The sequence below is a fragment of the Bemisia tabaci genome, chromosome 9 (assembly GCF_918797505.1).
Source record: "Bemisia tabaci chromosome 9, PGI_BMITA_v3".
Lineage (NCBI taxonomy): Eukaryota > Metazoa > Arthropoda > Insecta > Hemiptera > Aleyrodidae > Bemisia > Bemisia tabaci.
Genome location: NC_092801.1, coordinates 36821510 through 36847732, shown reverse-complemented (window position 1 = coordinate 36847732; position 26223 = coordinate 36821510). Strand labels below are relative to the sequence as shown.

Sequence of the window (26223 nt, the reverse complement as noted above, 5' to 3'; positions counted from 1 at the left end):
AACAGGGATACTTCACGCATTGCGCAACGCGTGAAGTATCCTGTTGGGTTTGCAGGCGCCAGTGCACATTTTGCTCTAAGTTAGGCTCTAATATTTAAACTCGCAGAATCAGCGTTTTTCAACTCATGATTTTGAAATGTTTGCATGTTGAAGTGCACGGATTATTCTCATTTAAATTGACGAAGAAAAAAAAATATTTATTAAAGGAAAATATAACGTGTGTTTTGAAAATATCAACGTGGTTCCGTGTCTAATTTAATGATTTCCAAAGCTTTTTAATATTTCTTTTATATTTTGTGCTTTTACTGTGCTGCAGCGTGGTGTATTCGCAATCAAACGCTCAAAATTGGACGTGTTTGACTGTGCAAGATCGATGTAAAAGTGGGTTAAAACCAAAGATTGCGTTCTCCTTGGTTTTTTCTCTCTTCTTCATTTTTGTATAAGTCCTTTCAACATAAGTACAACATGAGTAGTTTTCTATTTAGAACATAAAAGTATAACAAAAAATCTGGAACGTCGCTGACCGAGATAAGCGTTTCTTCGGTTCAAGCTCATTTTTCGGAAATAATCAGATCACATTTTCATGCTTTAAGAGATTATTTTCAGTGCGACGACGGAAATTTCTATACGGATCCCTCATGTAAATCATTCAAATTATTACTCCGTAGTGGACTTTTCATTCAAGGCATCTTACTTTGAAAGTTCAGTTGTTATCGATCCAAACATTTGTTTCTGAAGTAAAAACAGTATTCGCTCAATTTGGACTGCAGTGAAAAATGAGCAAAATGAAAACTTCAGATCTTCAGAATTTCATTTTTGTAGTAAAATTTGCCACTATTTAAGAAGGTAAGAAGCGAGAGGCACACCAAAGCAAACTAGACGAACAGCATCTATACGGTCAATTTGTCGCTTTTCATTTCGCTTTCGCTTTACACACCTAAAAAAATGGGATCAAAACGTTCATAAATTAAATTTTCAACCATCGGATCAAAATCAATGCTCAGTTTTTTTTACCGAAATACCCACCAAGTGGAACCAAATCGTTCTCTAATGTGCATCCAAATTTGACCATCGAGTTTTCCTCGTGACCGCGCAACGTTGATTCACAGGTAAAACTTTTACCTCCGGAAGATATCCAAAATATTACATTGAGTTTCCCACACTGAATTTGGCGATAAAAAGGGCAAATAAACCTCATCTAAACGTAAATAGAGTAGGTAACATTCTTTTTAATTTTCCTCCGTAAGCCTTTTTGAACCATGGCGTCGACGCAGAGGTCAATTTACGCTCTTGCTCTTCTGAGTTTCATCGTCACGTCGCAGTGTGATTTGAAGACCGACCACGAGAACATGGGAAACAACTCAGGGAATGCCGTGAAATATTCTCGTCGCGTCACTGTAGTACCGGATGTGACCTCAACCGGAAATCGAGATGTTTACAATGTTTCCGGTGAGCCGGCAGCATCCATTACGGGAGATTATTCTCTTCCATGGGATACAAAAGTTACCACAAGTCCAAATTCACAAAAAAGTGAGACTGGAATACCAGTGTCAACTCACCGCGGTGAGGATAATTACAGTCAAAGCGTAGCAACGACATCTAGCGAGCAATTTCCGAACGGAGAAAAATCTAATCTGGATGTTTCTGTGATTAAGAAAGCAAACCGTGAAGGAATAACCAGTGAGGAATACCAAGAAGCAAAAGTTACTTCGGGATATAGTTCACAAGACTCAGAGTTTGTGGCTCAGCTATTCACCACGGCAAAAAATAATTTTGAGGATCGGTCAAGCCAGATAGTGAAAAGCACTTCAAATATTACTCCAGAATCAAATACTTACTCAACGTCAAGCTCTGTGACTGAGAAACTGATAACAAACGACAATTTTATCGGCTCGAAAGACGGCACTGAAAATATTACAGACAATCGAGCTTCATTCAAGGCAGGATTGCAGAATAAATCGATGCACGGTGGCAAAAACCGTGGATTGGACCAAGTTGAGTTGAATAAAACACGCTCAACTGTCAAAATTTCAGTGACGGGTGAATCTATAACCCCGGATCGGCGAGAGTATTGTAAAGGGTCTCCGAATCCGGAACAAGATATCACGAAAAAATGCCCTCAACCGATACCCGAGGATATTCAGTCCACGAAAATCGTCGAGAAAAATGACGACAATCTAGAAGAGAAGAGACCTACGACCGATGTTAATTCGGTCCTAGTTTCCGGCCCGATGACAACTTCCGGCGGAAACGACCCTGAGACAATATCCGGTCGGACAGATGGTCCCTCGGGAGCGCAGAAAACGGGCTCCGGGAATGGAGTCCCGGCCGAAAACCCCACGACGGAAAATGATTTCGAGAGGAAATTCGAACCCGAGTACATAGATGACCAAATCCCGTCTGATGCGGCTCTGAATTACTCCCAGAGCGTGGAGCTGGATTTCTTCCTGCGGGACGAGGAGGTCCTGGCCGAGAATTATCAGAACGATGAGGTTCCCTCGCCAGCGCTGAGCGTGTTCCTGAAGCGGGAAAACGTCACCGGGATCGACCGGAAAACCGGAAGCGCGCTGGGCGCGGCCCTCTCGCAGAAAGACCGGTTGGTGAAAAAGTCGGCCAAAGCCCCCGAACCGGTTTCCATGAGACAACAAGCTAAGCTCGAGGGGCGGAGCTTTCTGGACTACCTGAAGAGCAAAGCCTTCCAGATTTACGACCACTTCGCGGAGGAAGAGAAGAACGAACCGGTTCCGGCGACGACACACCGACCGGAAATGACACGACCGGAAATGACGCGACCGGAAATGACGCGACCGGAAATGACGCGACCGGAAATTGAGACGACTTCCGGTGATGCTGTGTACCTGCTGAGCATCAGCAACGAGACGCACCACGATTCTATGTACATCGGTAACGAGTTTCTGCAGTCTTTGATCAGCCTGAAAAACGTCGATACAGAGGTGACTTCCGGTTTGGACCTGAAACCGGATGCGGAAAACTCCGTTTCCGGTTCGGAGGACGAGAAACTGTGGTTTAGATTTGACGATGTGTATCGGAGGCAGGATGGGGACCTTGACGAGACGGTGTCCGCTAAACAAGTGACGAGGCCACCTATGAGTTCGGAAAAGCTGCCGGAAATAGATGGAAAAGCTTCGGGAACAAGTTTGGGAACCCCCGTTTTTGAGGAGAGGGCTATTCAGATAAAAGCTGACGATAGGTTTAAAGTAAAATCAGGCCTAGATGCGAGCTTCATCAAATTGGATTTGACAAATGGGAGGGATTATCCAGGGTTGAGTAAAGCAAAATATGAGGATATCTACGATCTAGATTTGGACCTCGCGCCGAGTTTCGAAAAACAATCGGACTTCGAAAGTGCAAGAGGGAGTGGGTCAAACTTTGAGTCATTGAAACAATCCTTTGATACCTATTTTAATCGAAATGCCAACGATGATGATTTTGATAGCTCTGGCGATGGAGTACACAAATCTGAGTTTTCAAAGCACGGAATGGATGGCATTGATGAGCATGACAGATTTTTAAAATTTTCAGAGAAAGCCGGTGATTTTCTCCCTGATTTTGACGGTGCACCGAAATTCTCGAATTTTAAGGAACCGGTTTATCCGTTGGATTTGGAGGAGAGAGATAGCATTGCGTCGAAATCTGCTAAAATGAATTATTTTTCTGATTATCATAACAGACCTCTGCCTCCTAGCGCCGAGCCGGCAAAAATGCCTCTCCTCACTTTAAAAACAACGTCAGATATTGTTGAGCACCTAAAACACGATAGCGACCAAGATGGAAGGAACAACCGACATCGTAACGACTTTCGAGACGATCATGCCACTTTCGATTTTGAAAGAAAAATAAACAAAAATTCTGATTTAAAACCGTCACCATTCGAAGTATTGAACAGTTTAAAATTAGAAAAACCCGAGAGTCTGCCTGATGCTCATCAAGTGCCAGAGAATACACTGCATAGCTCATCACACCTATCCAATGACCGAGGTCAGTTAACTTCCGGTCTCTCTGAACCATCATCCATCCACCACAAGCTCAATACCGGCAACCGGAAACACCCATCACCACACAGCGATACGATTTCTGGTCTCCAAATCTCTACTTCCGGTCCTCCAGATTTCCCCTATCGTGAACATTCAAATTTTGACAGATCTACTCACCGGAAATACCTTTCACGGCACAGCGATACGATTTCCGGTCTCCAAATCTCAACCACCGGTTCACCTGTTTTCCTCTATCGGGAGGATTCAAACATCAACACCTCAGATCGCCGGAAACTCTTCTCCAGGCTCCGCGAGCCAACTTCCGGTGATAGAATGCCTACTTCCGGTCCGCCTCTCGACTTCCGGTTGGACCGGAAACCAAGTCTGATCGACCCGGATGTTTCACCTCTGCGTCTCCGCGACCCGGAGTCCTTCCTTGGGGAGGCCGCCAACTTCGCGGACCCGCGCAACGAGAGGGAAGTGGTCGGCGTGACGTCTTCCGGTCGCTTGATGACGTCATCCGGTCGTTCGATGACGTCGATCGGTCGTTCGACCGTCAAGTCGCGTTTCCACGACGAGCTTTTGGAGATCAAGCGTCGCGTCATCAAGTTCCCCGATGCACCGGAAATGGAGCCTGTTGAGAACAGCACCCGTGTCCCTGAGGACTTCCTGCCGTACGACTACTTTGGTTTCCTGTTCCGGGTCATTCAGCCAAACGACTTTCCTGTCGGTGAGTTAAAAATATTAAATTATCCTTAGTCGTAAATCGTGGAAACAGTAACAGTATCAATATCACGGGAAAAAATTGGAAATTTTTTTTTTGTCAATATCTCAAGTTCATACAGATGACATAGATCGGAAATGACGGCTCTTATGTCCATTTTCATCAATATTTAGCGGGCCGCTAAGAGACTTTCAATATATCATTTTTGGTTTACACTGAACACATGATCTCAGGATATCGACGAAAATCACCGAAAAAAAATGAAATCGCTGATTTAACAATTGAATTTTTAAAAAATATGTCCGACATGTTTCGAATGTACATTTTACAATAGTTGAAAACTAATTTAACCACGAGGGTGATTAAATTCGCATTTTGTATTATGAAATTGGCAGGGAAACATGTCGAACATATTTTTTAACAATTAAATTGTTAAATCAGCAATCCATTGTTTAAATATATATTGAAATACAAAAAACCGAAATATATGTTATTAATTTCAATAATCAGCCTGCTGAGGTAATAAGTTTCTCAAATTACAACTCTTTATAAGTCGATCATTAAACCAATCAAAAAGAAAGAAAAAAAATTGCAAATCCCGAGTGTATGGATCATATCCATTGTAGTTCCATTTTTTAGGTCCACCGAAAAATATTGAGGTCGATTTAACATTTTTGAAGTAAAAAAAGAGTTCGAGAACTTATAAAATGTGAATCACCCGCCACAGCAGTTAGTTTTATTTTTATGCTGTAGCAGGTAGTTCAGCATTTTATAAGTTCTCGCACACTTTTTTTACATCCAGAATGTTAAATTAACTTCACTTTTTCTTCAATGTCTCCTTAATATGTAAGAATTAAATAAATCGCAGTTAAAGAGGCCTCAACGTTCAAGAAATGACTTATGAATACGACCACCAGTTCCAGTTCCAGACAGCGCGAATCGAGGAGTCGCCTTCAGTTTACTGGCTATGCAAAATGACTGCTTTGACGCGCGAATAGTGGTATTCAAATTTCCAATTGATTTAGCCTTGCGCATTGAAGGCGCGGGTGATTATTCTGTTTTCAGCTTCAAATACAATGTTTGATTCATTACTTTTTGTTTTCTGAGTCTAAGAAAGATGAGCTTCTAACCAGTGCTTAGTTGGCGATGAATGAGGAGCATAAAAATAGTTCCGTAAGTTATAGATTCGTGTTACGGCGTCATTTGACGATAACAGGAGTATATTGCCCGTTTAGTTTTTCAAGTTTTCAAAGATCTAAACAAACATTTGGAAAATAATACAACTAGAATTCGGGAAATCTGTTAAATTTGTGATGTTGCATAGGAAACATGAGCAAAAAAAATTTCAGCTTTGTGGATGGAAACAATTTTTAGCGCATAAATTACGGAAACTGTTGATCACGTCACCGAACATTTTTTGCTATGTTGTTGCATATTGCACATTTTTTTAAAATTTTATCGGCACTACACAAATTATTTGATTAACTTAAAACTTTTTTGAAAACCGATTATATATACATTTGTCCTACATTTTTTGTCCTAAAAATGTCATTAATGAGTATTTCCCCTTTTTTGTGAGAATATATAGAGGGTCACAAATACGACAAATGTCCAATGATGATATTTCTCCTATCTTGAATTACTGTGTCCCTCAGTTTTAAAAATTCTAAAAATTATATTAGGAGCAGTGCCATTCCTTTTCTATAATATTCTGCATGAACCTTAGAGACAAAACATAAGACGTTCTGGCCTTCCTTTGATAAATTTCCTTCGATCCTTTGAAGAGGAATCTCTTTGATCTTAGTAAAACAACTTAACTGCAAGGTCAGAAAGGATGGAGGATTTACAATGCAAAATAAAACGTAAAACAGACCAATCGAGTTATGAAAAGACAAAACGTTGAAGTTATTCCAACTACCTACAACAAAGTAACGTTAGTGACTCAATTACATGCGGGGTAACTCGGAGATAATAGGAATTCACTTTGTCAACATATTGTTCGTTTGAGTTCTGAAGAGCTTACTGAGAGATCGCAAAGTCAATGGCATAAGGATAATACATTCCAGGCTACGTGAACTCACCTATGGTCAAACTGGTAATCCAATAACGAAGCAAATTTTCTATGAAAAAGAGGACTCTCTCGGAATTGAACGTATTTCTATCAAACGGAACTGTGCGCATTATGACATGAGCCCCGTTATGCGTGTATTCTTATGAGTTTCAGGGCTCACGACTTAATGCCTATGGTTCCGTTTTATAGGTTTACCTCCAATTGGACGTATTTCTGTGAAACGGAACTATGTGCACTAAGACATGAGCCCCGTTATGCGTGTATTCTTATGAGTCTCAGGGCTCACGACTTAATGCCTATGGTTCCGTTTTATAGGATTACCTCCAATTGGACGTATTTCTGTGAAACGGAACTATGCGCATTATGGCATGAGCCCCGTTATGCGTGTATTCTTATGAGTCTCAGGGCTCATGACTTAATGCGCCTACTTCCGTTTTATAGGATTACCTCCAATTGGACGTATTTCTGTGAAACGGAACTAAGCGCCATTGGAGGAGGAAGGTAGCGGGGGGGGGGGGGGGGGGGGGGGGGGGCTTGGATTGGCGGCGGAACCGGGCGTCGGGCTCATTCCGTCCTATACTCGCAATGCTTTTCCATGGCGCTTCGTTCCGTTTGACAGAACGCGCTATCCGGGATTCTAAATTCCTCAAAAGGAACTCAGATTGGCGCTCAGTTCCGTTTGACAGAATTACGTCCAATTGTCTCTTGTTGCACTACCATAGCCTCCACTTTCATAGCTCTTTGAGAACTTAATTTTTAATTTTAGAAGAAACAACGGCATTATCGTATTTCAAGCTCAGTTTCACAAAAATAATATTAAACAGACATTTTTTGCATTTTTGAGCATGGTTTTTATCTAGATTTATCCTTCCAAATCGCTAATTTTCAGGAAAATTTTCGAATGTTTGTCTACCATTTCCTCAGATAATTTTGTTTGTAATTTGATCTAAAACTTCTGAAAATTTCAAGAGAACATATTCACAATTTTCCTCAAAAATTAACATTTTATCGGAGAAAATTTGGCAACTTCGGAATGCTTATACAGCGTTTTTTCATAGCACAGCAGTATGGACCTGCGACTATGAAAACTGATTGTTTCACAGGGTCATAAGGTCGTGTCCTCACACGAAACCGAAGAGCCCATCGTCAGGGTGGCATCGAGGTGGTCAAGCAGAGGAGAGGGGTTAACGAGGGTTGCAGGGATGCAGGGCGAGGGACGGGGTGAAACGGCGCACAGTGATATCGGGTCAATTAGAGAGGTCAAACATGAACTTTTTTATAAGAACTTCAAATCTTGATGATTATTTCGTCATGTTTCAAGAGGATGTGTCCGTAAGGAAGGTATCTTGGCTCTAACTTTGGTCGAAAATTGAAACAGCTTAGAGTAATATCATGTATGGTCAAATCGACTCCTAATCATCTACCCTGAGAGAATTTGTCCTTATTTGAGGTGTTTTTGAAAGGTTTTTGCCTGATTTACCAGCGCAAAGTAGTGAAGTTTTGCAGTTTTCTCGAATAATTGCTCATTTTCGGTCCTAAATTGTATATGTATGAGCACAAGTGACTAACACTTTCTCCTTTACATATACTGTAATGGGTTGTACTAAAGATTAGCATATTCGAATATGAAACTGGTAGTCGCTTGTGCTCATACATATACAATTTAGGACCGAAAATGAGCAATTATTCGAGAAAACTGCAAAACTTCACTACTTTGCGCTGGTAAATCAGGCAAAAACCTTTCAAAAACACCTCAAATAAGGACAAATTCTCTCAGGGTAGATGATTAGGAGTCGATTTGACCATACATGATATTACTCTAAGCTGTTTCAATTTTCGACCAAAGTTAGGACCAAAATACCTCCTTAATGGAACACACTGAAAAAAAAACACATTGGATCCACGGTTCAGACTCTTGAAAACATTGACAAGAAAAAATACTCTTGATTCAATCGGATTTTTGCTTGAATCAAAACGAAGTCTGCATAAATTAAGAGGCTCGGTTCTTGATTTAAGCAAGATTCTGATTGACTCAAGAGTATTTTTTCTTGTCGATGTTTTTAAGAGTCTGGATTCTAGATCAAATGTGTTTTTTTCCAGTGCACATCCTTTCACGAGGAATCCAAAGGAACCACTTCTAGAACCTCGAAGTTGTGTATAAACGGAGTTATAAGCGTTTAAAGTTTCCAAATTTTGTCCGACCTCATCCGTTGACTCGATCCACTGTGCGGGGGTGGAAAGGATGTCAGGAACCGAGCAAATGAGATTAACACGATACATCATCCCCTCAACCGCGACCGGCACCACCCCCGAGCTCGCGGTTTCGCGGCCGGCTAGCGCTCACGTGTCGCACCTCGTCATTGCACCGATGAAACGACGTAAGTGCCTATTGAAATGAACTCTGTTGTGCGTGGAATGGAGTGCCCGGGAGGGCGGGGGTATGCGATTAACGAACTATTAGTGGCAGTTGTGCCTCGCGAGGAATAATTAGATAAGGAAAAAGATGTATCCAAAGGTGGGAAGAGGGAGAATTAGACTTGACAACATCGCCGCGTCTAGGAAGAAAGGCGTAAAAACACTCTAGAGATGCCAAATTGCCCCGCATAAAACATGTATTTTGCTAATAAATTATTCATTTATTTATCCTTAAAATTTTTAGATATTTTAGATTAAATTAGATGCTAAGAAGTACGCCGTATGAACATTCGGGAGTTGCCAAATTTCTTTTAGTAAATGGTTTATTTTTGAGGAAAATTATGAATATTTTGCCTTGAAATTTTCAGGAACTTTAGGCGAAATTGCGAACAATATTATCTGATAAATCGGGAGAAAGATATTCATTAGCTTACAAGAAAATTCGTGTTTTATCGAAGGAAATTTGGCAACGCCTGAAAGTTCATACGGCGTTTTTCCTTACACTAGAAAAAAAAACACATTGGATCTAGAGTCCAGACTCTTAAAAACATCGACAAGAAAAAATACTCTTGATTCAATCGTATTTTTGGTTAAATCAAGAACCAAAGCCTCTCAATTTGAGCGGATTTCCTTTTGATTAGGGCTTAAATCCGATTGAATCAAGATTATTTTTTTCTTGTCAATGTTTTCAAGAGTCTGGACTCCAGATCTAATGTGTTTCTTTTTTTCAGTGTAGCACGGCTGTTTAGGTGTTGGACTGCGAAGCGTCCAGGAGGCGGACCTCCAACGGGCAATAAAATAAGACGATCGTAAATAACCACTCCGGGAGAGTGATTTTGATTTCCAAGGAGAATAATTACAGCGGATGAATGATAGCGCCCTCTAGCTTAAATTATTGGCACCGCATCCGCACAGGAACGGGGAAGATCTCCGCCCAATTCCAACGGTTTTCTGAGATGACCCCTGCGGTCTGTATCACGTGATGATTCTCATGGCTCACGTGAAAGTGGATTTTTGTCCTTACGTCAGTGGAGCGATGGACGAAGGAGGCAGCGTTAATTTTGGAGGGGATCGAAACTGGCGAGAGCGCGGCCAAAAAATGAACAGTGCGCTTTGTTATTGAATTGAGGTGGGTTTTGTTCGGGATTTCTGGGGCCGCAAACACCTCAATAGATGCCAAGTAACGTCATACGACACTTGATGAGTCCATCTCGCCTCGATTAGGGGGGGTTATTCTATATTTTTGTGCCATTGGATTTTAGCGTATATGGTTTAGCATTAAATTTCATCTTTTATTTTGTTTTAAAAAATAACGTAAATTTTTTATATCCTCATTACACATAGCAACCCCTACACGGAGAAAAAAAACTTCGTGCGTGGGACCCGAAGTTTAGGTCATATGGATCCTGAAGTTTTCAGATTGAGCATCTGAACACTTACGGTCCAGCTGCTGAGGTTTGGATCACACATCTGAAATTTTCTAACCTGTTGATTGAGTTCATTTTATTTAGTTATATTTCTTCCTGCGCTTGTTTACTTCCAATTCCTCTAAAATGTTATCTTTTCACTAAAAACTAGCCTAACTTGATCACTTTTAAACTTTGCAGTCAAAACTACAACAGTGGTAAAGGGAAACTGACCAGGCCGCAGCGTGGAGGCTGATTTAATATCAATCTTCCTTCGCATTGCTAAGGCGCAATGATACAACTATTCGTACTCTCCGGAACGCGGGAGGTATCACGCCACACTTGAAGGCATTTTCGAAACTCCATAACCTAACCTGTTTTTTCCAGTAATTTACGTCCACGCGTTTTTTCGGCACGGGAGTTTTGGTCCACGTGCCAGTTGAGACCCAAAGTTAATTGGCCCACATGTAAATACCAACAACAATTGCTCGCGACGTTTTTAGATGAAAATGTATAATGTCTTGGAAGAATGAGGGTTTGCTTGTCTTTTTGTTTTGTCTGTTTGGTCCAACGGAGAATATTATACAATAGTTGAGAGTTTTGGTAAAAATGGGGGAGCGTCAATTCCATGAGACAAAATTCACTAAAACTCTCTACACCTCTTTAGTGTAACAGGACTTAATTATCTTTCAAGCAATGCCCACCTTGTTATACCTGAACCGGATAAACCTCTATATTTGCCTCAGCTAAAGGCTCTTGGATTTTTCCTGTGTACGATAAGTATCTTGATTTATTTTGCGAGGAAAGATCTGTACTTTTAAAGGATGCCTGTCATTCTTAATACGTTCAATTTCGTATAATTCTGTGCAACACCTCTGTTGTGAAATAGGTGCTTCAGGCGCCGTGGCACGTTGCGGTGCGGTGAGCAGCCGGCCAGCGCCTACAAACCTAAGGGGATACTTCAAACATTGCGCAATGCGTGGAGTATCCACTTAGGTTTGTAGGCGCCAGTGAGCCTCTCGCGCTGGCAGCACGCCGCTCCGCTCTGTTGGGTTTTAATATTTATACTCCCATAGTCAGCGTTTTTTAACTCATGATTTTGAAATGGTTGCACACGATGCATTGATTATTCTCATTTAAATTGATGGCAAAAAAATATGTATCAATTCATCAAAGGAGAATAATAATATAATGTGTGTTTTTTAAATATTGGTGGTCTCGTGTCAAATTTCATGATTTCCAAAGCTTTTTAATTTTTTCTTTTACTTTGTGTCCTTTTATTGTGCTGCAGCGAGGTGTACGCGCAACCAAAAGCTCAAAATTTGACGTATTTGACTCTAAAAGATCGATGTACAAATGGGTTAAAACTAAAGATTGCGTGCTTCTTGGTTTTTTTCCCCTATTTTATTTATTTTTGCAGTTTCTGTCGGCACAACTGCGGCTCATTGAGATTAATGCCGCTTGGAAAAGGTTTTAAAATATTTGCAACGTTTTAAAAATATAAATGTTTTCAAAATGAAGTAATAATTTCGTAAAGAAATAATCAAAAAAATAAAAGAAGAGTACCTATACATATATAAGGTATATTGTACATCGAATATTTTAAGGATAGAAATAAAACCAAATATTCACCAATGACATTCTAAAAGATGATTCAAAAGGAGAAAGTAATAATATTTCATTTAGAAAATGAGCAACCATGACAAGTCCTCTTTCTCTCTCAATTTCTCATTTCCATATTGTCAGTATAATTTTACAACCGACTAAAATATAACGCTTGGACTAAGTTACTGTTGCTTATTTTACGTGTGGGCGTAAACTACTGGGCAAAAAAGGTGCGCGGACAAAAAATCGTTGACAAAATGTCCTGAAACGGACTTACACCGTCGATATTCCTTACCCAGATTGTGAAGTTAAGAGTGTATTTCAGACTTTTCTCATGCGTTAATCGTCAATTTTGAACCAAATTCAATAAAAACGACTCTTTTTTTGCTTTAGCCGAAGTTTGCGACCGGCGCATTAAGGAACTTTGAAAAATCCGAATTTATCTTTGAAAATATTTATTGGGTTACATGCTCACAAAATATTTAGATTTTTTGAAGCGTCGCGTTGAGCGCCAAAGAATCGTGATTAATTCCAGCTCTGCAATTTTAAGCGGCGGCAGGCATAGAAGCCGAAGAGGGGGAAAGGGGTAAAATATGTATTTATTTCGCTTCAACATGACGCTTATCATCTGCTTTGAGGAAGACAAATGAGTGAAATTGAGTTAGCTTTGAGCGTCCCTCCGTCCGCATTGATCCCTATGTTGCTCCGGTCCCTAACCGAACAAAACGGCCCATCATTTATTGCGTAAATTAAAACCAACAATTTAAGAAAACCCTTAAAACCGCAACAGGGCCGAGTGTCATCGAGGCAATTTCTACGGTGTTGCCGCACTGATCGAGATTATATATTATTCCGAACGGAGCTCTCGGCAATTGTGAATGTTTCCTTTCAGTTCTGAGATCTAATCATCACGCTTTACTTTTACCAATAGGGAATTTGCAAGTGTCTTCAATTTTGTTAATTTCATCTTCAAAATGATAATACTAGAGGAACTGAGTACGAGGATATCCTTGGTTTCTAAATTGGACGATGGAGAATTTGTAAGGGTCTGAAATTTGATGAATTTCGTGTTTAAGTGGAATCTACTGAGTGAACTGAACAAAGATACCCTTGATTCATAACTGAGCAATTATTAGAGAAGAAACGAAAAAATAACCAATTCTGCTAAAATACATGTCTTTGAAATGCCGCCAGATGACGTCCTAAAGCGACACATTTCCTAATTTTAAATCAATTTTTCTCCAATTTCTCATGTCAGAGAAAAAATTATGAAAAATACTGCCCACTCAGCTCATTAGGCACTTCCAGATGAAGCAATAAAATTTGTATGTGAAAATTCTCCCCTATAGGAGAAAATATGACAAAATAACCTAATCTGCTAAAATATATGTCTTTAAATGGAAAATGCCGCCAGATGGCGTCACAAGGCTGCAAATTTTCTCACTTTTGAATCAAATTTTCTCACTTTGAATCAAATTTCTCCAATTTCTGATGTCAGAAAAAAATTATGAAAAATACTGCGAACTCAGCCCATTAGGCAGTCTAAAATGAGGCAATAAAATTTTTGTGTGCAAATCGTCCATTGGGAATGTTTCCTTTCAGTTCTAAGATCTAACCATCTCGTTTTTCTTTTACCAAGTACTCAAAGCTTTTATAATAGACACGCTCAGATGACTTCAAACATTGGCACTTATTTAGACCGACCGCCTTTACGAGAGTGAAGTGAGAGAGATATCATGTGCCACGTGAGGAACCATAAATGGATCGCATTGAGCAGAAAAGAAACAAGCCACATCATTTATCACCGAATGTAACTGGGTAATTTAATTTTTGTATGAAAACGATTGTGCGGATATTTGTGCGAATTTAAGTGAATTTTTTGCCTAAAAGGAAGCCATTTCCTAAAATTTTCAAAGAAATCCGCACAAAGTTCTTTTTTGAAAAATTTAATTGCCCTATTAAATCGGGCAATAGCTAATGTCGCTTGGTTCCTTTCTGTTGAACGCGGTTCAAATATTACCTCGGATATAGCTATAAATATATAGATAGTCAAAAAAGAGTCACGGATATACGTTTGTAGTCATTGCTTTTACCATGCTTATTTGAGAATTTTGTTAAAGTGATTCTTCAAACTCTAGTCACGTGGTCGAACTAGCATGCGATAAGTCGCATCGATTGGGTAAAAACTCTCGGAAGATTTTGAATTTTTAGCTAAAAAAAGGACAACCACTGCGCATGGGCCTAGAAAATCATTCTAAACCCAAAAATCGGCAAAATGCAGAGAAATGAAAGCAGAATAGGGTTTGGGAAAAAACCTCGCATTTACTACAGAAATCGATAGCTGAATCAAATGTGAGGTTTTTTTCCAAACCCTATTGTGCTTTCATTTCTCTGAATTTTGCCGATTTTTGGGTTTAGAATGATTAGGGTAATAGTAGGGGCTATCGTCCTTTTTTGCTGAAAATTAAAAATCTGCCAAGATTTTGTACCTAACCGATGCAATATATCGCATGCCAGTTCGACCACGTCACTTGAGCTTCAAGAATCACCTTAAAGTCATAATTATACTTATGTCCGTGATCAAAACATTAAACATATTTAGGACCGGAGAACTGGACAATTTCATAGGCGTGTCCTGGCCGAACTTTGTACAAAAGACAATCGGCATAAAAAACTGGCAACCATGCACGCTTGCTGAAATGCACGCTGTTCCCATTTCCCTTTCCTCCGATGATTAATCTGAAAAATAAACTGTTGACACCGCGTTGAGTCTGCGGTTAAAAAAAAAGAGTTCGGTCGCTGAGACTAATCGTCTCGTTACTCTACTCGGCGACAAAATTGAGTGAAATTAATGCTCCAAAACGAGCCGCAATTTACTGTCATCTCGTTTCCCGGTTTCAGCCAAGTTTTTCGAAGGATTGGGAATAATTGCTCATGGAACAACTTGTTTTGATTCCACACAAGGTTATCTAAAGAGTCACTGGTCGTATCAGTAGCTTTTCCCTTTGCGGACTGATTGTTGAAGTTGATAGACAAAGCTATAGACAACGAAGACGAGAAGGATATGGAGGGATCCTATTGGAGGGATCCCCTTGGAGGTAGTTAGAGTTTCTCCCAAAAATTAGTTTCATCGACCAAAGGACACATTCAAAGTTTCTATTTCCTATATTTCCTGCGGGTTGATTGTTGCAATTGATAGACAAAGCTATAGACAAAGAAGACAAAAATTATATGGAGGGATCCTATTGGTGGAAGCGGGTGGTCGCGATGGACAAAGGAGGTAGGTAATAGACTAACTAACCGCAACTCACGAGAGACCCGTTAGTTCCCTAGCCCGTCATTTACTCCCTTAGTCTATGAGAACCACCCAAATCAACCAATAGAATCGCCCCGCCCCATACTTATAATGTCCTCTTTGGACATTGAAAATTGATAGACAAATCTTCGAATCTGATTCCTTTTTGAAATTTATAGACAAAGCTATGTCCAAAGAGGACATTATGAGTATGGGGCGATTCTATTGGTTGATTTGGGTGGTTTTCATAGACTCAGGCCGGCAGAGTGACTGGCGATCTCGCGCTAAGAGCTGAGCAAAACTAAAAATCTTCTTTTAGGCGTAAGACCCATAACAAACACCCCCCCCCCCCCTTTGAACCCTGTAAGGGTTCGAAAGGGAACCTCGAGGGAGACGGTGTAGAAAGTTTGCCGAAATGAATTGTATTATTAATACTAGTCGATAGATACCTGTAGATTGTATAAGGTAGTGGCGACAATGTAATTTATCAATAAATTCTTCAAAAAAAAAAAAAAAAAAAAAAAAAAAAAAAAAAAAATGAATTGAACGGAAAAATGCAGTAAACCGGAAATAAAGGTTATCTGTGAATTTTATTTACACGTATACGAAATCATTGTCAGGCTAACAAAACAAAATCTATATGTTAGGACAATTTTACAATCATTAACATCATTATTTCAAAATTATCAGCTCATTATTAGCTCATGCTCCGATCGGGAGTGGATAGAGCTTGCTGGCCGGGCGCGTGCATTCACCGCGACAAGGCAACCCTCGCCTCGCCGTCTTTTATTGCCTTGCTCGAAACCGGACACCCAAAGCTGTATCGGGAGATAACTGCAGTGGTTTAAGTGGATTTCTACAGGGGCCACAGTTAGCACATGGTATAATGAGTCACGAGGCTCATCACAGATTGCACTTACAGCGCAAGACGCTCATTGGCTAAAAAAGTTTTGGCGGGAAAGAAGCCTCTAGAGGTGAGTCCTCCGAGCGTACGAAAGCTTCTATGAGCTCTCTGTCAAATGAAATAAAACGGTTTTGACATGAAAATGTTCTCAGGGGTTTCCAATTAGCAGTTCCCTCGGTATCTTGGTAAAAGACCCTTAGGTCTTGACAGTATAACGGTTCAAACACAAAAAACGGTTCCGGGGAAAAAATATTTGGACCAGAAGCGTGGCGTGAATTGCGATAAAGCGATTGTTATGCCATTTGAACCTATGGAAAAGGATCGATAAACAGGGTGTTCGCAGCGAACGCCTTAATAATCGATTCTTTACCGTAGGTTTAAATGGCTCAACAATCGATACATCGCAATTCACGCCACGCCACTGATTTGGACGGCCCGTTGAAAAGCGTTGGTTGATCGGTGTGTTGTACTATATGGTACATGGATTTCAAAAAGTGAGCCCTACTGGCACGCTTAAGATACATGAAAATAAATACAAAAAATTAAAAGAGATTTACTTCAAAATTTATTTTTAAATTCCCGAAAAACAGAGTATCAAACTCACAAATGAATAAAATATCTGGAAAATAATTGTTTTCCGCTAGGTTTTCCAAGTCATGCGCTGTTCTTTTTATCCATTTGCACAGTAATCCCAACACTTATCGTTTCTCTGAAAAAATGAAGAAGAAAGAAGAAACTTTATACGTTATACATGGACATGGAAATTCTAAACTGTTGTCAAGTGCTTGAATTGCATTATATTGTAGAATATGATCGTCCGCGGGATAATAAGGCTTATTCCACGGTTGCGAAATGTACCTTTAAGTGGTTTTTGTCGAATTGGTTCGAATAATCGGATCTGAGATTTTGTTGGAGCGAGGTCTGTAGGGTCCTATGGGGCCGTTCAAGTATGCGTAACGCATTTATGGGAGGGGAGTTGACTCAGCATTACGGTGCGTTAAAAATAGGGGACAGGATGGGGGGGGGTCAAGCCCAGCGTTATATGACAAATCCGAGCCGGGGGAGGGGGGAGGGGACTTTGAAAAAAATAAGCAAAAAATTTATGATCCCGGGCTTCCAGAATGAATCATTTCAGCGACGCAGCCGATGCATTTTATATTCATTTGAATTCCGTTGGATTATTTTGTCTATGAACTTGATAAAATTGTTAGAATAAAGAGGAGATTTAATTCATTTAATTGTGCTTTGTTATTAAAATTGTTAGCAAATTAAAATTTTGTCCTCTCGGAAATTCCTCTCCTTTTCTTATTTTAATGTTATTTTTGTAATGGTTAACTTATTCAAAATTTATTGTCAAAGTGGACTTTTACGGTACAATTATGAATAAAAGAAATCTAATCATGAATTTTCACAACTTTGTTGATATCTTCCTGTCGTATTTCAGCAAAAAAATCCGAATACTTTTCAAGCTGTTTTCTTGGCGATTTCTTGATTTTATGAACATTTGGGGGGCAGGCAACCGTTAAGTAATTCAAAGAGAGGGATGTAGGACTGCGTCACGGATGCGTTATAAGGGGGAGGACGGGGGGGGTATAAAATCGGAAAAAGTGCGTTACGCAATACTTGAGCGGCCCCAATGAATAAGTTGCGAGCAGCGCAGTTCATTTGTGCACCAATAGGCAAAGGGTGGAGATTTAATTAAATCTGAATTATCTGAAAGTTTTAAGAGAAAGGATGTTTAATCCTCCTCAAAAATAAACATTTCATTGGAGGACATTTGGCAATTCTAGAGTGTTCATACGGTGTTTTTCCTTAATGCGGCAGAATGACTTTCAGGTTTTTTATTTTTGGGGGGGAGGGGGGGCGTATCTCGGATCTCTGATTCCTCTCCCTCTTCTTATGGCGTTTCTATGCTTCATAACTTGATCCACCTTCATATTCTGGGTTAACTGCGAACCAAAGCACTCATACCCAGTGGGTCCTTTGGTCTGTTTCCCATCTTCCAATCCAGTACGTTTTTGTTTGCGTCTTTAGGCCATTTTTCATTTTTTTAGGCGCGTATACTCAGTGTTCGCAGAAGACAAAGAGGCGTATAAGAAAGCTGAGACGCCAATCCGAAGGCTCATCATCAAGAAAAAGAACGAATCTTGGAAAAAGAGCTGTAAAAAAATAGACACGTACAAAGGAGGAAGGAAAAGCACATAGAGCTGGAAGCAGTTGCTGAAAGTCCTGCAAAGGGGCATGAAACGGGACTTAATATCTCCGATATCCATTGATGAACTGGAGGGCTATTTTAAAAATTTGTTGGCAGAAAGGCGACCTGAATTTCAAGATGAGCTAGGTGTAAGCTTGGTGTATACTAATGATAATAATAACTTGGAGATTCAGATGGCTATGGATGGCTTGCATGATGGCTTTTGCGTGGATTTTCTATGCTGCCGTGCTAAGGAAAAACGCCGTATGAACCTTCAGGCGTTGCCAAATTTCTTTCGATAAAACGCGAATTTCCTGGTAAACTTATGAATATGTTCCTCCCAATTTTTCAGATAATTTCGTTCGCAATCTCACCTGAAGATTCTGAAAATTTAAAGGAATAATATTCATAACTTTCCTAAAAATTAAACATTCTATCGAAGGAAATTTGGCAACTCTCGAAGGTTTATACGGCGTTCTTCCATAGCACGGCAGTATGTGTCCCCGCGGTCTTCGACCTCGTCCGACCTAAAATAATCAGGAGCAAAGCATTGTGTTGGTGGTATAGGAAACCCTATTTGCTTACCAGATTGCGTCCCATAATCGTAGGGCAAGCAGGGTCACAAGAAGGGTTTCCTCGAGCCTGAGGGTATAAAAACAAGGTTGGTTCAGTTATTACCAAAATGGTGCAAAATTGCATACGGGCCGCCTTGGATCTTATGTGCAAGAGTTCAAACTGATTTTTCCAGTTGAAATGATAGTTCCTCTAACTGACATCGTCAGGGATGGATTCACAAGTATCTCTCGACAAATTACATCAAAATATTTATTGGGCGGAACACCTTGGTTAGTTATTGGGGCAACAGAAGCGGTACCTTCATAGGTGGACATGGATTCACCAACTTCTCCTCAGTCAAGTTTCTAAAAGAGAGTCCAGAATCATGTAAACCATTGTCCCCTTAGTACAATATGCAGTGTTACTCAAAAGTCCGATAACATTTTCTCGAATGGACCACTAGACAAGGTACGAATTTAAGCAATCTGATCCATGATTCTTAACCAAAATTTCACGGAAAACATGATTTACACAACGAAAATTACTGAAACCAACTCCTAACGTAGATATTAACGTTTTTATTTCACATCGGTTACGAGGAATTTGAACTGCCCGCTCACAAGAAACTCAAAGCTCTAGGTGAGTCAAATCGCGCACTACAACGGTTTCAGCAAGCTTCTAAATCGAGCAATGTTCATTTCCCACCATGTGTTGTTCAAACTATTAGCAATTTGCTATAGCTGAGCCGAAGCGTCAAGATTGAGGTTGCCAGATTTTTATGTCGCAAAGACTGTCGTGATAACGTTTAGCGCGCGATGTGAATCACGTAGAGCATTGAGTTTTCATGAGCTGGTGGTTTGAATTCGCGCATCAGGAATCATTAAATATCTTTGTAAGGAGTTAATTGCGGTACTTTTTGTTGTGCGCATCGTGTTCTACGTGAAATTTTAGTCACGAAACATGTATCAGAATGCTGAAATTCGTACCTTGTCTAGTGGTCCATTGAAATATCAAGTTGCAATTTGAGGGAGTGCCTTGGTGAAAGGATAATATTTCTTGGCCCCCTACAGTTTTAAAGAGACTCTTCTGGTGTGCCATTTTTTTTCTAAGACAACCCTTGCCTTGATATTCAGTGTTGAAAAATAGGAAAATCAGATAATTTTCGGAGATAAACTTTTAGGCTTCGTAAAATATGTTTGTTGGTTGCTGAGATACTGTTTTTGGCCATTTTGAATTTCCGGCTAAATCATGGGTTTACCCAGGACGGCAGCCTCTCGTCCCTCCCAGACTCTACGGTTGGCAGATAAGTTGCTTTTTCAGCACTTTTCACAGTTCAAACCTATGTAAAATATTCACATTTATCGCACAATCTGGCAACCTCTCGAGTAAAATAGAAAACAGTGGAATTGACTAAAAGGTGGAATCCTTCCACTCTTATATTAATGATGATGATGATGATTATTATTATTATGTTCTCGTATCTCAATTCACAGCTCGAGGCCGGCAGATATTTAGTCCTCCCCCGGCAATTCAATGCAAAGGAGAGTCCTTGAATTTAAAATTGAAGTAAACATTTAAAATTTGGATTAAAACTTTAAAATTGGGATTAAATCTTTAAAATTGGAGTGCAAAATTTAAAATTGGGACTAAAACTTTAAAATTGGAGTAAAAAAACGTAAAATTAGGGGTTAAAACTTTAAAATTGGAGTTAAAACTTTAAAATTGGGGTAGAAATTGGGGTAGAATTGGGGTTATTATTATTATTATTATTAAAGGAAATGTGGACGCAACGTCAAAAGGCTCATAAGGCAGTCTTCCTTAGCATGACAGAATATCTTTTTGGTAACGTCGCTAGTTTTACTGGCAGTAGCCCTACAGACTTCATGGTAAAATTTACCTGTCTGTGAGTTTCCCCGAAAATAGATTTTCTGACCAGTCTAGGTGCATGTTGGGCATCCGCTGAGCGTAAAGCAGTAGTCAAAACGAGTAGCTGCAATAGTGAAGACAAAACAAAGCTTCACCATAAATTCACCAACAAAGTAAAGTTTGGCAACTAAAATCACTTTGGATATTGTAGTAAACACGGAAGATATTATATTACGATAGTGAAACTACCAGATCAAGTATCTTGTTTGCAGTGTAGACAAATATTCGCTTCCATCTTCTTTTTCTGAAGGAGAACAAATCAATGTCGTTTCTTGATATTTCCACGGAGTTCTTTTCGCATAAAGAGGGAAAAACACGGAAGCTTCCAAAAATCGATATTGATTAGTTATATCTATTTAAAAAATAAAGTATGACAGGAAGCCTGCAACGGCGCAAACCGAGCTACTTAGCAGTGGCGTGGCGTGCGCGTGCTTTGCGATATATCAATTGATCGGCCATTTAAAACTATGGTGAAGTATCGATAAACAGGATGTTTGCAGCGAACACATTAATAATCGATTATTTACCGCAGCTTCGAATGGGGAAATATCGATAGATCGCAAAGCACACCACGCCAATGATACATAGTCTCTGGGCGTTTCACCGTCGATTAACGATCAGAGTGTTACAAATCAACTCAGCAACTCTGCAATGCTACTTTCACGCTCCGGCTTTTGATTTAACATCCACGTAACGTGAATTTCGTGTTCATATCAACGTTCAATCTTCTTGCGGATTCCGAAGACTCAAGATGCTGATCCAATGCATAATTTTCTTCTGACTACATCATGCAAAAATTAGTCGCATGTTGGAAAAAATCGCAGTTTCATATTCTGGTTGAAAACTGAGTACCCTCAGTCGTTTCTGCAAAGTTGAAATGCATTTCAATCTGATACGGACGTATTTACGCAAAAAGGAACTATTTGGAACTGGAAAAATGGGGTGTGCTTGCGGAAGCTGCATGAGAAACAATGTAAAATTGGATATAGTACCTTTTGAGGAAATGGAAAAAACGGGATTTGACATTAAATCAAAAGGCACTGAGCGCCAACTCGTGAGCCGCGGGCATGTGACAAGAGCGTCGTGGACAGGGCTCATGAGTTGAAGAGTCCCACCACTGATCTGATCGTCGTGCCTCCTGTTACGTTGTCGCTGACGTCACTGGCGCTTTTAACTTCCCATTCATTCTTATGGCCCTCAACTAATAAGCACACCTTATCTCTCCACTTGCATATAGTTCCATTTAGCATAAATACGTCCAATTTTCTTCTGATTTCATGCAAAAATTAGTTGCATGTTGGAAAAAATCGCAGTTTCATATTCTGGTTGAAAACTGAGTACCCTCAGTCGTTTCTTGCAAAGTTGAAATGCATTTCAATCTGATACGGACGTATTTACGCAAAAAGGAACTATTTGGAACTGGAAAAATGGGGTGTGCTTGCGGAAGCTGCATGAGAAACAATGTAAAATTGGATATAGTACCTTTTGAGGAAATGGAAAAACGGGATTTGACATTAAATCAAAAGGCACTGAGCGCCAACTCGTGAGCCGCGGGCATGTGACAAGAGCGTCGTGGACAGGGCTCATGAGTTGAAGAGTCCCACCACTGATCTGATCGTCGTGCCTCCTGTTACGTTGTCGCTGACGTCACTGGCGCTTTTAACTTCCCATTCATTCTTATGGCTCTCAACTAATAAGCACACCTTATCTTTCCACTTGCATATAGTTCCATTTAGCATAAATACGTCCAATTTTCTTCTGATTACATGCAAAAATTAGTCGCATGTTGGAAAAAATCGCAGTCTCATATTCTGGTTAAAAAATGAGTGCCTGCAGTCGTTTCTGCAACCTTGAAATGAATTTCAATCTGAAATGAAGCAGTAGCGTGGCGTGCTTTGCGATATATTGATTGTTATGCTATTTAAACCTATGGAAAAGGATCGATAAACAGGGTGTTCGCAGCGAACACCTTAATAATCGATTCTTTAACATAGGTTTAAATGACGGAACAATCGATACATCGCAATTCACGCCACGCCACTGAAATGAAGGAGACTCCGAGTGAAATTGTGGCGACGAGGGGGTTTTACGTGAAATGAGGGAGTGAAAATCCCTGAGGGTCTTTTGGAGGATAGAGCACTCTGGCGATGAGGCGTTTCAGAGTTCCAGAGAGAGCGCAATGTGAAAGCGGTCTTCGTATAAATTCGTTTGGCGCTTGACTTTATTCGACATCGCATTGTTTATCGCATTATATTTATAGGACATCGGCTCTTGCTGACAAGACGTGGAAATACTTGATTCGAAAATACTTGTAATACTTAATTCGATACTACTTGTAATACTTAATTAATACTTAATTCGATACTACTTGTAATACTTAATTAATACTTAATTAATGCCTAATACTTAATACACAACTGCAAAAAACGCGGCAAATAACTTTTGAATTGAATTTGGAGGGTTTCAACGCTTCCATTCTATTTTAAATGAAAATTCGATGAAGAAACATGTCGACGGTGAAACTACCAAACCACGTATCTCGTTTGCGGTGTTTAAAAATCTATGCTCGCATTTTATTTTTTTGAAGTAGACCAAATCAATATCATTCCTTGAAATTTTCACAGAATTTTCTCAGAAATTTTCAAGACTGGACGTTCAGTAGTTTTTCATTTAAAAAATCAAGTATGACAGGAAGTCTGCGACGTCGCAAACCGAGATACGTGGTTTGGTAGTTTCACCGTCGATGTGCAATATTCTGAATCTTAATTTTAAAGCGTGTGCGGTGGTGCGCGAACTGTTTGCCTGCGTTTTTGACGGAGCGCCAAAAAAAAAGTGAAGTTGATTTAACATTCTGGATGTAAAAAAAGTTTGTGAGAACTTACAAAATGCTGAAATATCCACTACAGTAGTTACTTTAACAATGCAAATATGTATATTTAACTGCTGTGGCGGGTAATTTAGCATTTTATAAGTTCTCGTACTCTTTTCTAACATCCGGAATGATAAATGGACGTATTTCTACCAAAGAGACCTATGTGCAGGTGAGAAATATGGGGTGTGCTCATTAGTTCTCTGGCCGTAAGAATGAATGAAAATAATAAAGCGCCAGTGACGTCAGCGGCAATGAAGAAGCCGAAGCGCGACGGGGAGATCGTCGTCGGGGCGCTGTAACTCATGAGCCCTGTCCACAACGCTCTCTTGCCGTGCCCGCGGCTCATGAATACCGCATTCAGTTGGCGCTTAGTTCCGTTTGACAGAATGTAAAATCCCGCTTTTCCAATTCTTCAAAAGGAATCACGCCCACTTTTAAATTGCTTCTTATGCAGCTTCGACGAGCACACCCCATATTTCTCACCTGCACACAGTTCTGTTTGATAGAAATACGTCCAAATCAACTTCACTTTTTTCTCAGTGAATGTTCGAGTTGATTATAACTGCCAGAGTTTGATCAATGGTCGTAGAGTTGGACAAAGGATAGCTAGAAACAATTTCCCAACAACTAAAAGGAAGTACAGACACTAGACTGAAGGGAGGAACTTACCATCACAAGACTGAGTTTAAGCATGATGAGATTCTGGTGCGGTATAGTTGACATCAAACACTAATGATGAAAGCTGTACGAGAAAATTTGAATTTGTACCTTTAACCGCCTGTACTTAGGTGAATTCCTCTGCTCTTGACTCAGCTGCTGCGTTTAGAAATGTGATATTTTGATCCATCTGTGTAAAAACGTCACGTATCATTTTTCAAAAGTTGAAGATTAATAGATTCAGAGACAGCTGAAATCTGTCAATCGGTGAATGATTTCCGGCTTTTGTTTGTTTGCTCACACTCACAGTTGGAAGACTCGCAAAGTTCTCGTTGATCTCTCATCAAATGCACGAGGAGGTTGGCACATGAATCACTTCAACTAAATTTTTTGATAAGGGTTGACTGCACTGAAAAAAAACACACAGCGTGAAGGAATGGTCAATTCTACCAATCTTCTAGTCCATTCTGGCAGAGGATTGATTACCTGTTCCAGTATATAGTAACGTTTACCTTTCTTCTGGCAGAATGACTCTAAATTGACGCTGTGTGAAATACAGCGCGAAGGAATGGTAAATTCTACCAATCTTTTTTTTTTTTTTTCAGTGTACTTCTGACGCCTCTATTTTATGTGTGATATATATATCTGTAATGTAAACTTAATTAACACTTAGACTCTTTTTTATACATCTCTAACCTGGGCGATGGATATATCCTTGATATTTGCCGTCCTTTTATCGTATATCAAGTAATTAAGTTGTTATTTATATGCCTAAATATCTTTAACAATACTTATATTATGGTATATACCTATCTTATGTAATATATGTAATATTTAAATACGATAATAAAGATAGAAGGGGAGTGTCCCTGATATAAAAAAAAAAAAAAAAAAAAAAAAAAAAAAAGTGTACTTCTGGCTCAATAATTTATCTGCTCAGGAAAAATCAAAGGAACTGAAGTGAGGGAAGAACAGAAAGATAGGAAAGAGAAGAGGGAATAAAACATAAAGAGGAAGAAGAAGTAGGGACTGATGAAGAGAATATAAGAAAAATAAGCATGAGGAGGGAAAGAAGAGGAGAGAGAAACGGAGAATAAAAATGGAGGAAGAGAGAAGAATAAACTCCTTCGTTTGCCTCTTCTTTCTCCTATCTTTTTTTTTCTTCATCGTTAATTTCCATTCACCAATGTATGCTTCTCCTCTTTGTTCGTTTCATTTTTTCCCTTCTTTTCGTTTACTAATGGAGCAATTCTTCTTGTCCCATAAATTCCCCTATCCTTCAAATCCTACGACTTCTTCTCATACAAAAAATATTTTACGCATTTTAACCGATCAAAAAGGCCTTTATACTCGCGTCATAACCACGTTCAATAACGCTAGCTCATATATTTGAGGGGGAGGGGGGGACTTTTATCGCATCATTCGTGCGATAGAATTTACTAATAGATCAAGGTCTGCAAACGGAATACTAACCGACAAGAAACCCCTGTCATTTTTTCCGTGAAAGATTCAATTCACAATTGAAAACGACGTTTAATTGTTGTCAACATCCCTCTTTACAACGCCAGAGCGATGGAGAGCGCTTTTTTAACACTGCAAGGGAC

General features: G+C 39.7%; 2 protein-coding genes across 2 annotated transcripts in view; one reads left to right on the top strand and one right to left on the bottom strand.

Moving 5' to 3' along the window:
- Positions 1-601: 601 nt before the first annotated feature.
- The window catches only part of prom (prominin), a 123734-nt gene continuing 98112 nt past the window's right edge, over positions 602-26223 (top strand). The window contains exon 1 of the mRNA XM_019050037.2: positions 602-4725. Coding sequence (XP_018905582.2) covers positions 1260-4725 — 3466 coding nt within the window. The 5' untranslated portion in view covers positions 602-1259. The remainder of the gene's footprint in view (positions 4726-26223) is intronic.
- On the bottom strand, positions 16958-24786 carry LOC140225421 (uncharacterized). The gene is made up of 4 exons (XM_072304319.1): positions 24632-24786; positions 21062-21154; positions 19195-19251; positions 16958-17124 (listed from the first exon to the last, which is right to left on the bottom strand). The coding sequence occupies exons 1-4, from the start codon at positions 24683-24685 to the stop codon at positions 17086-17088; spliced, it is 243 nt and encodes an 80-aa protein (XP_072160420.1). The 5' UTR covers positions 24686-24786; the 3' UTR covers positions 16958-17085.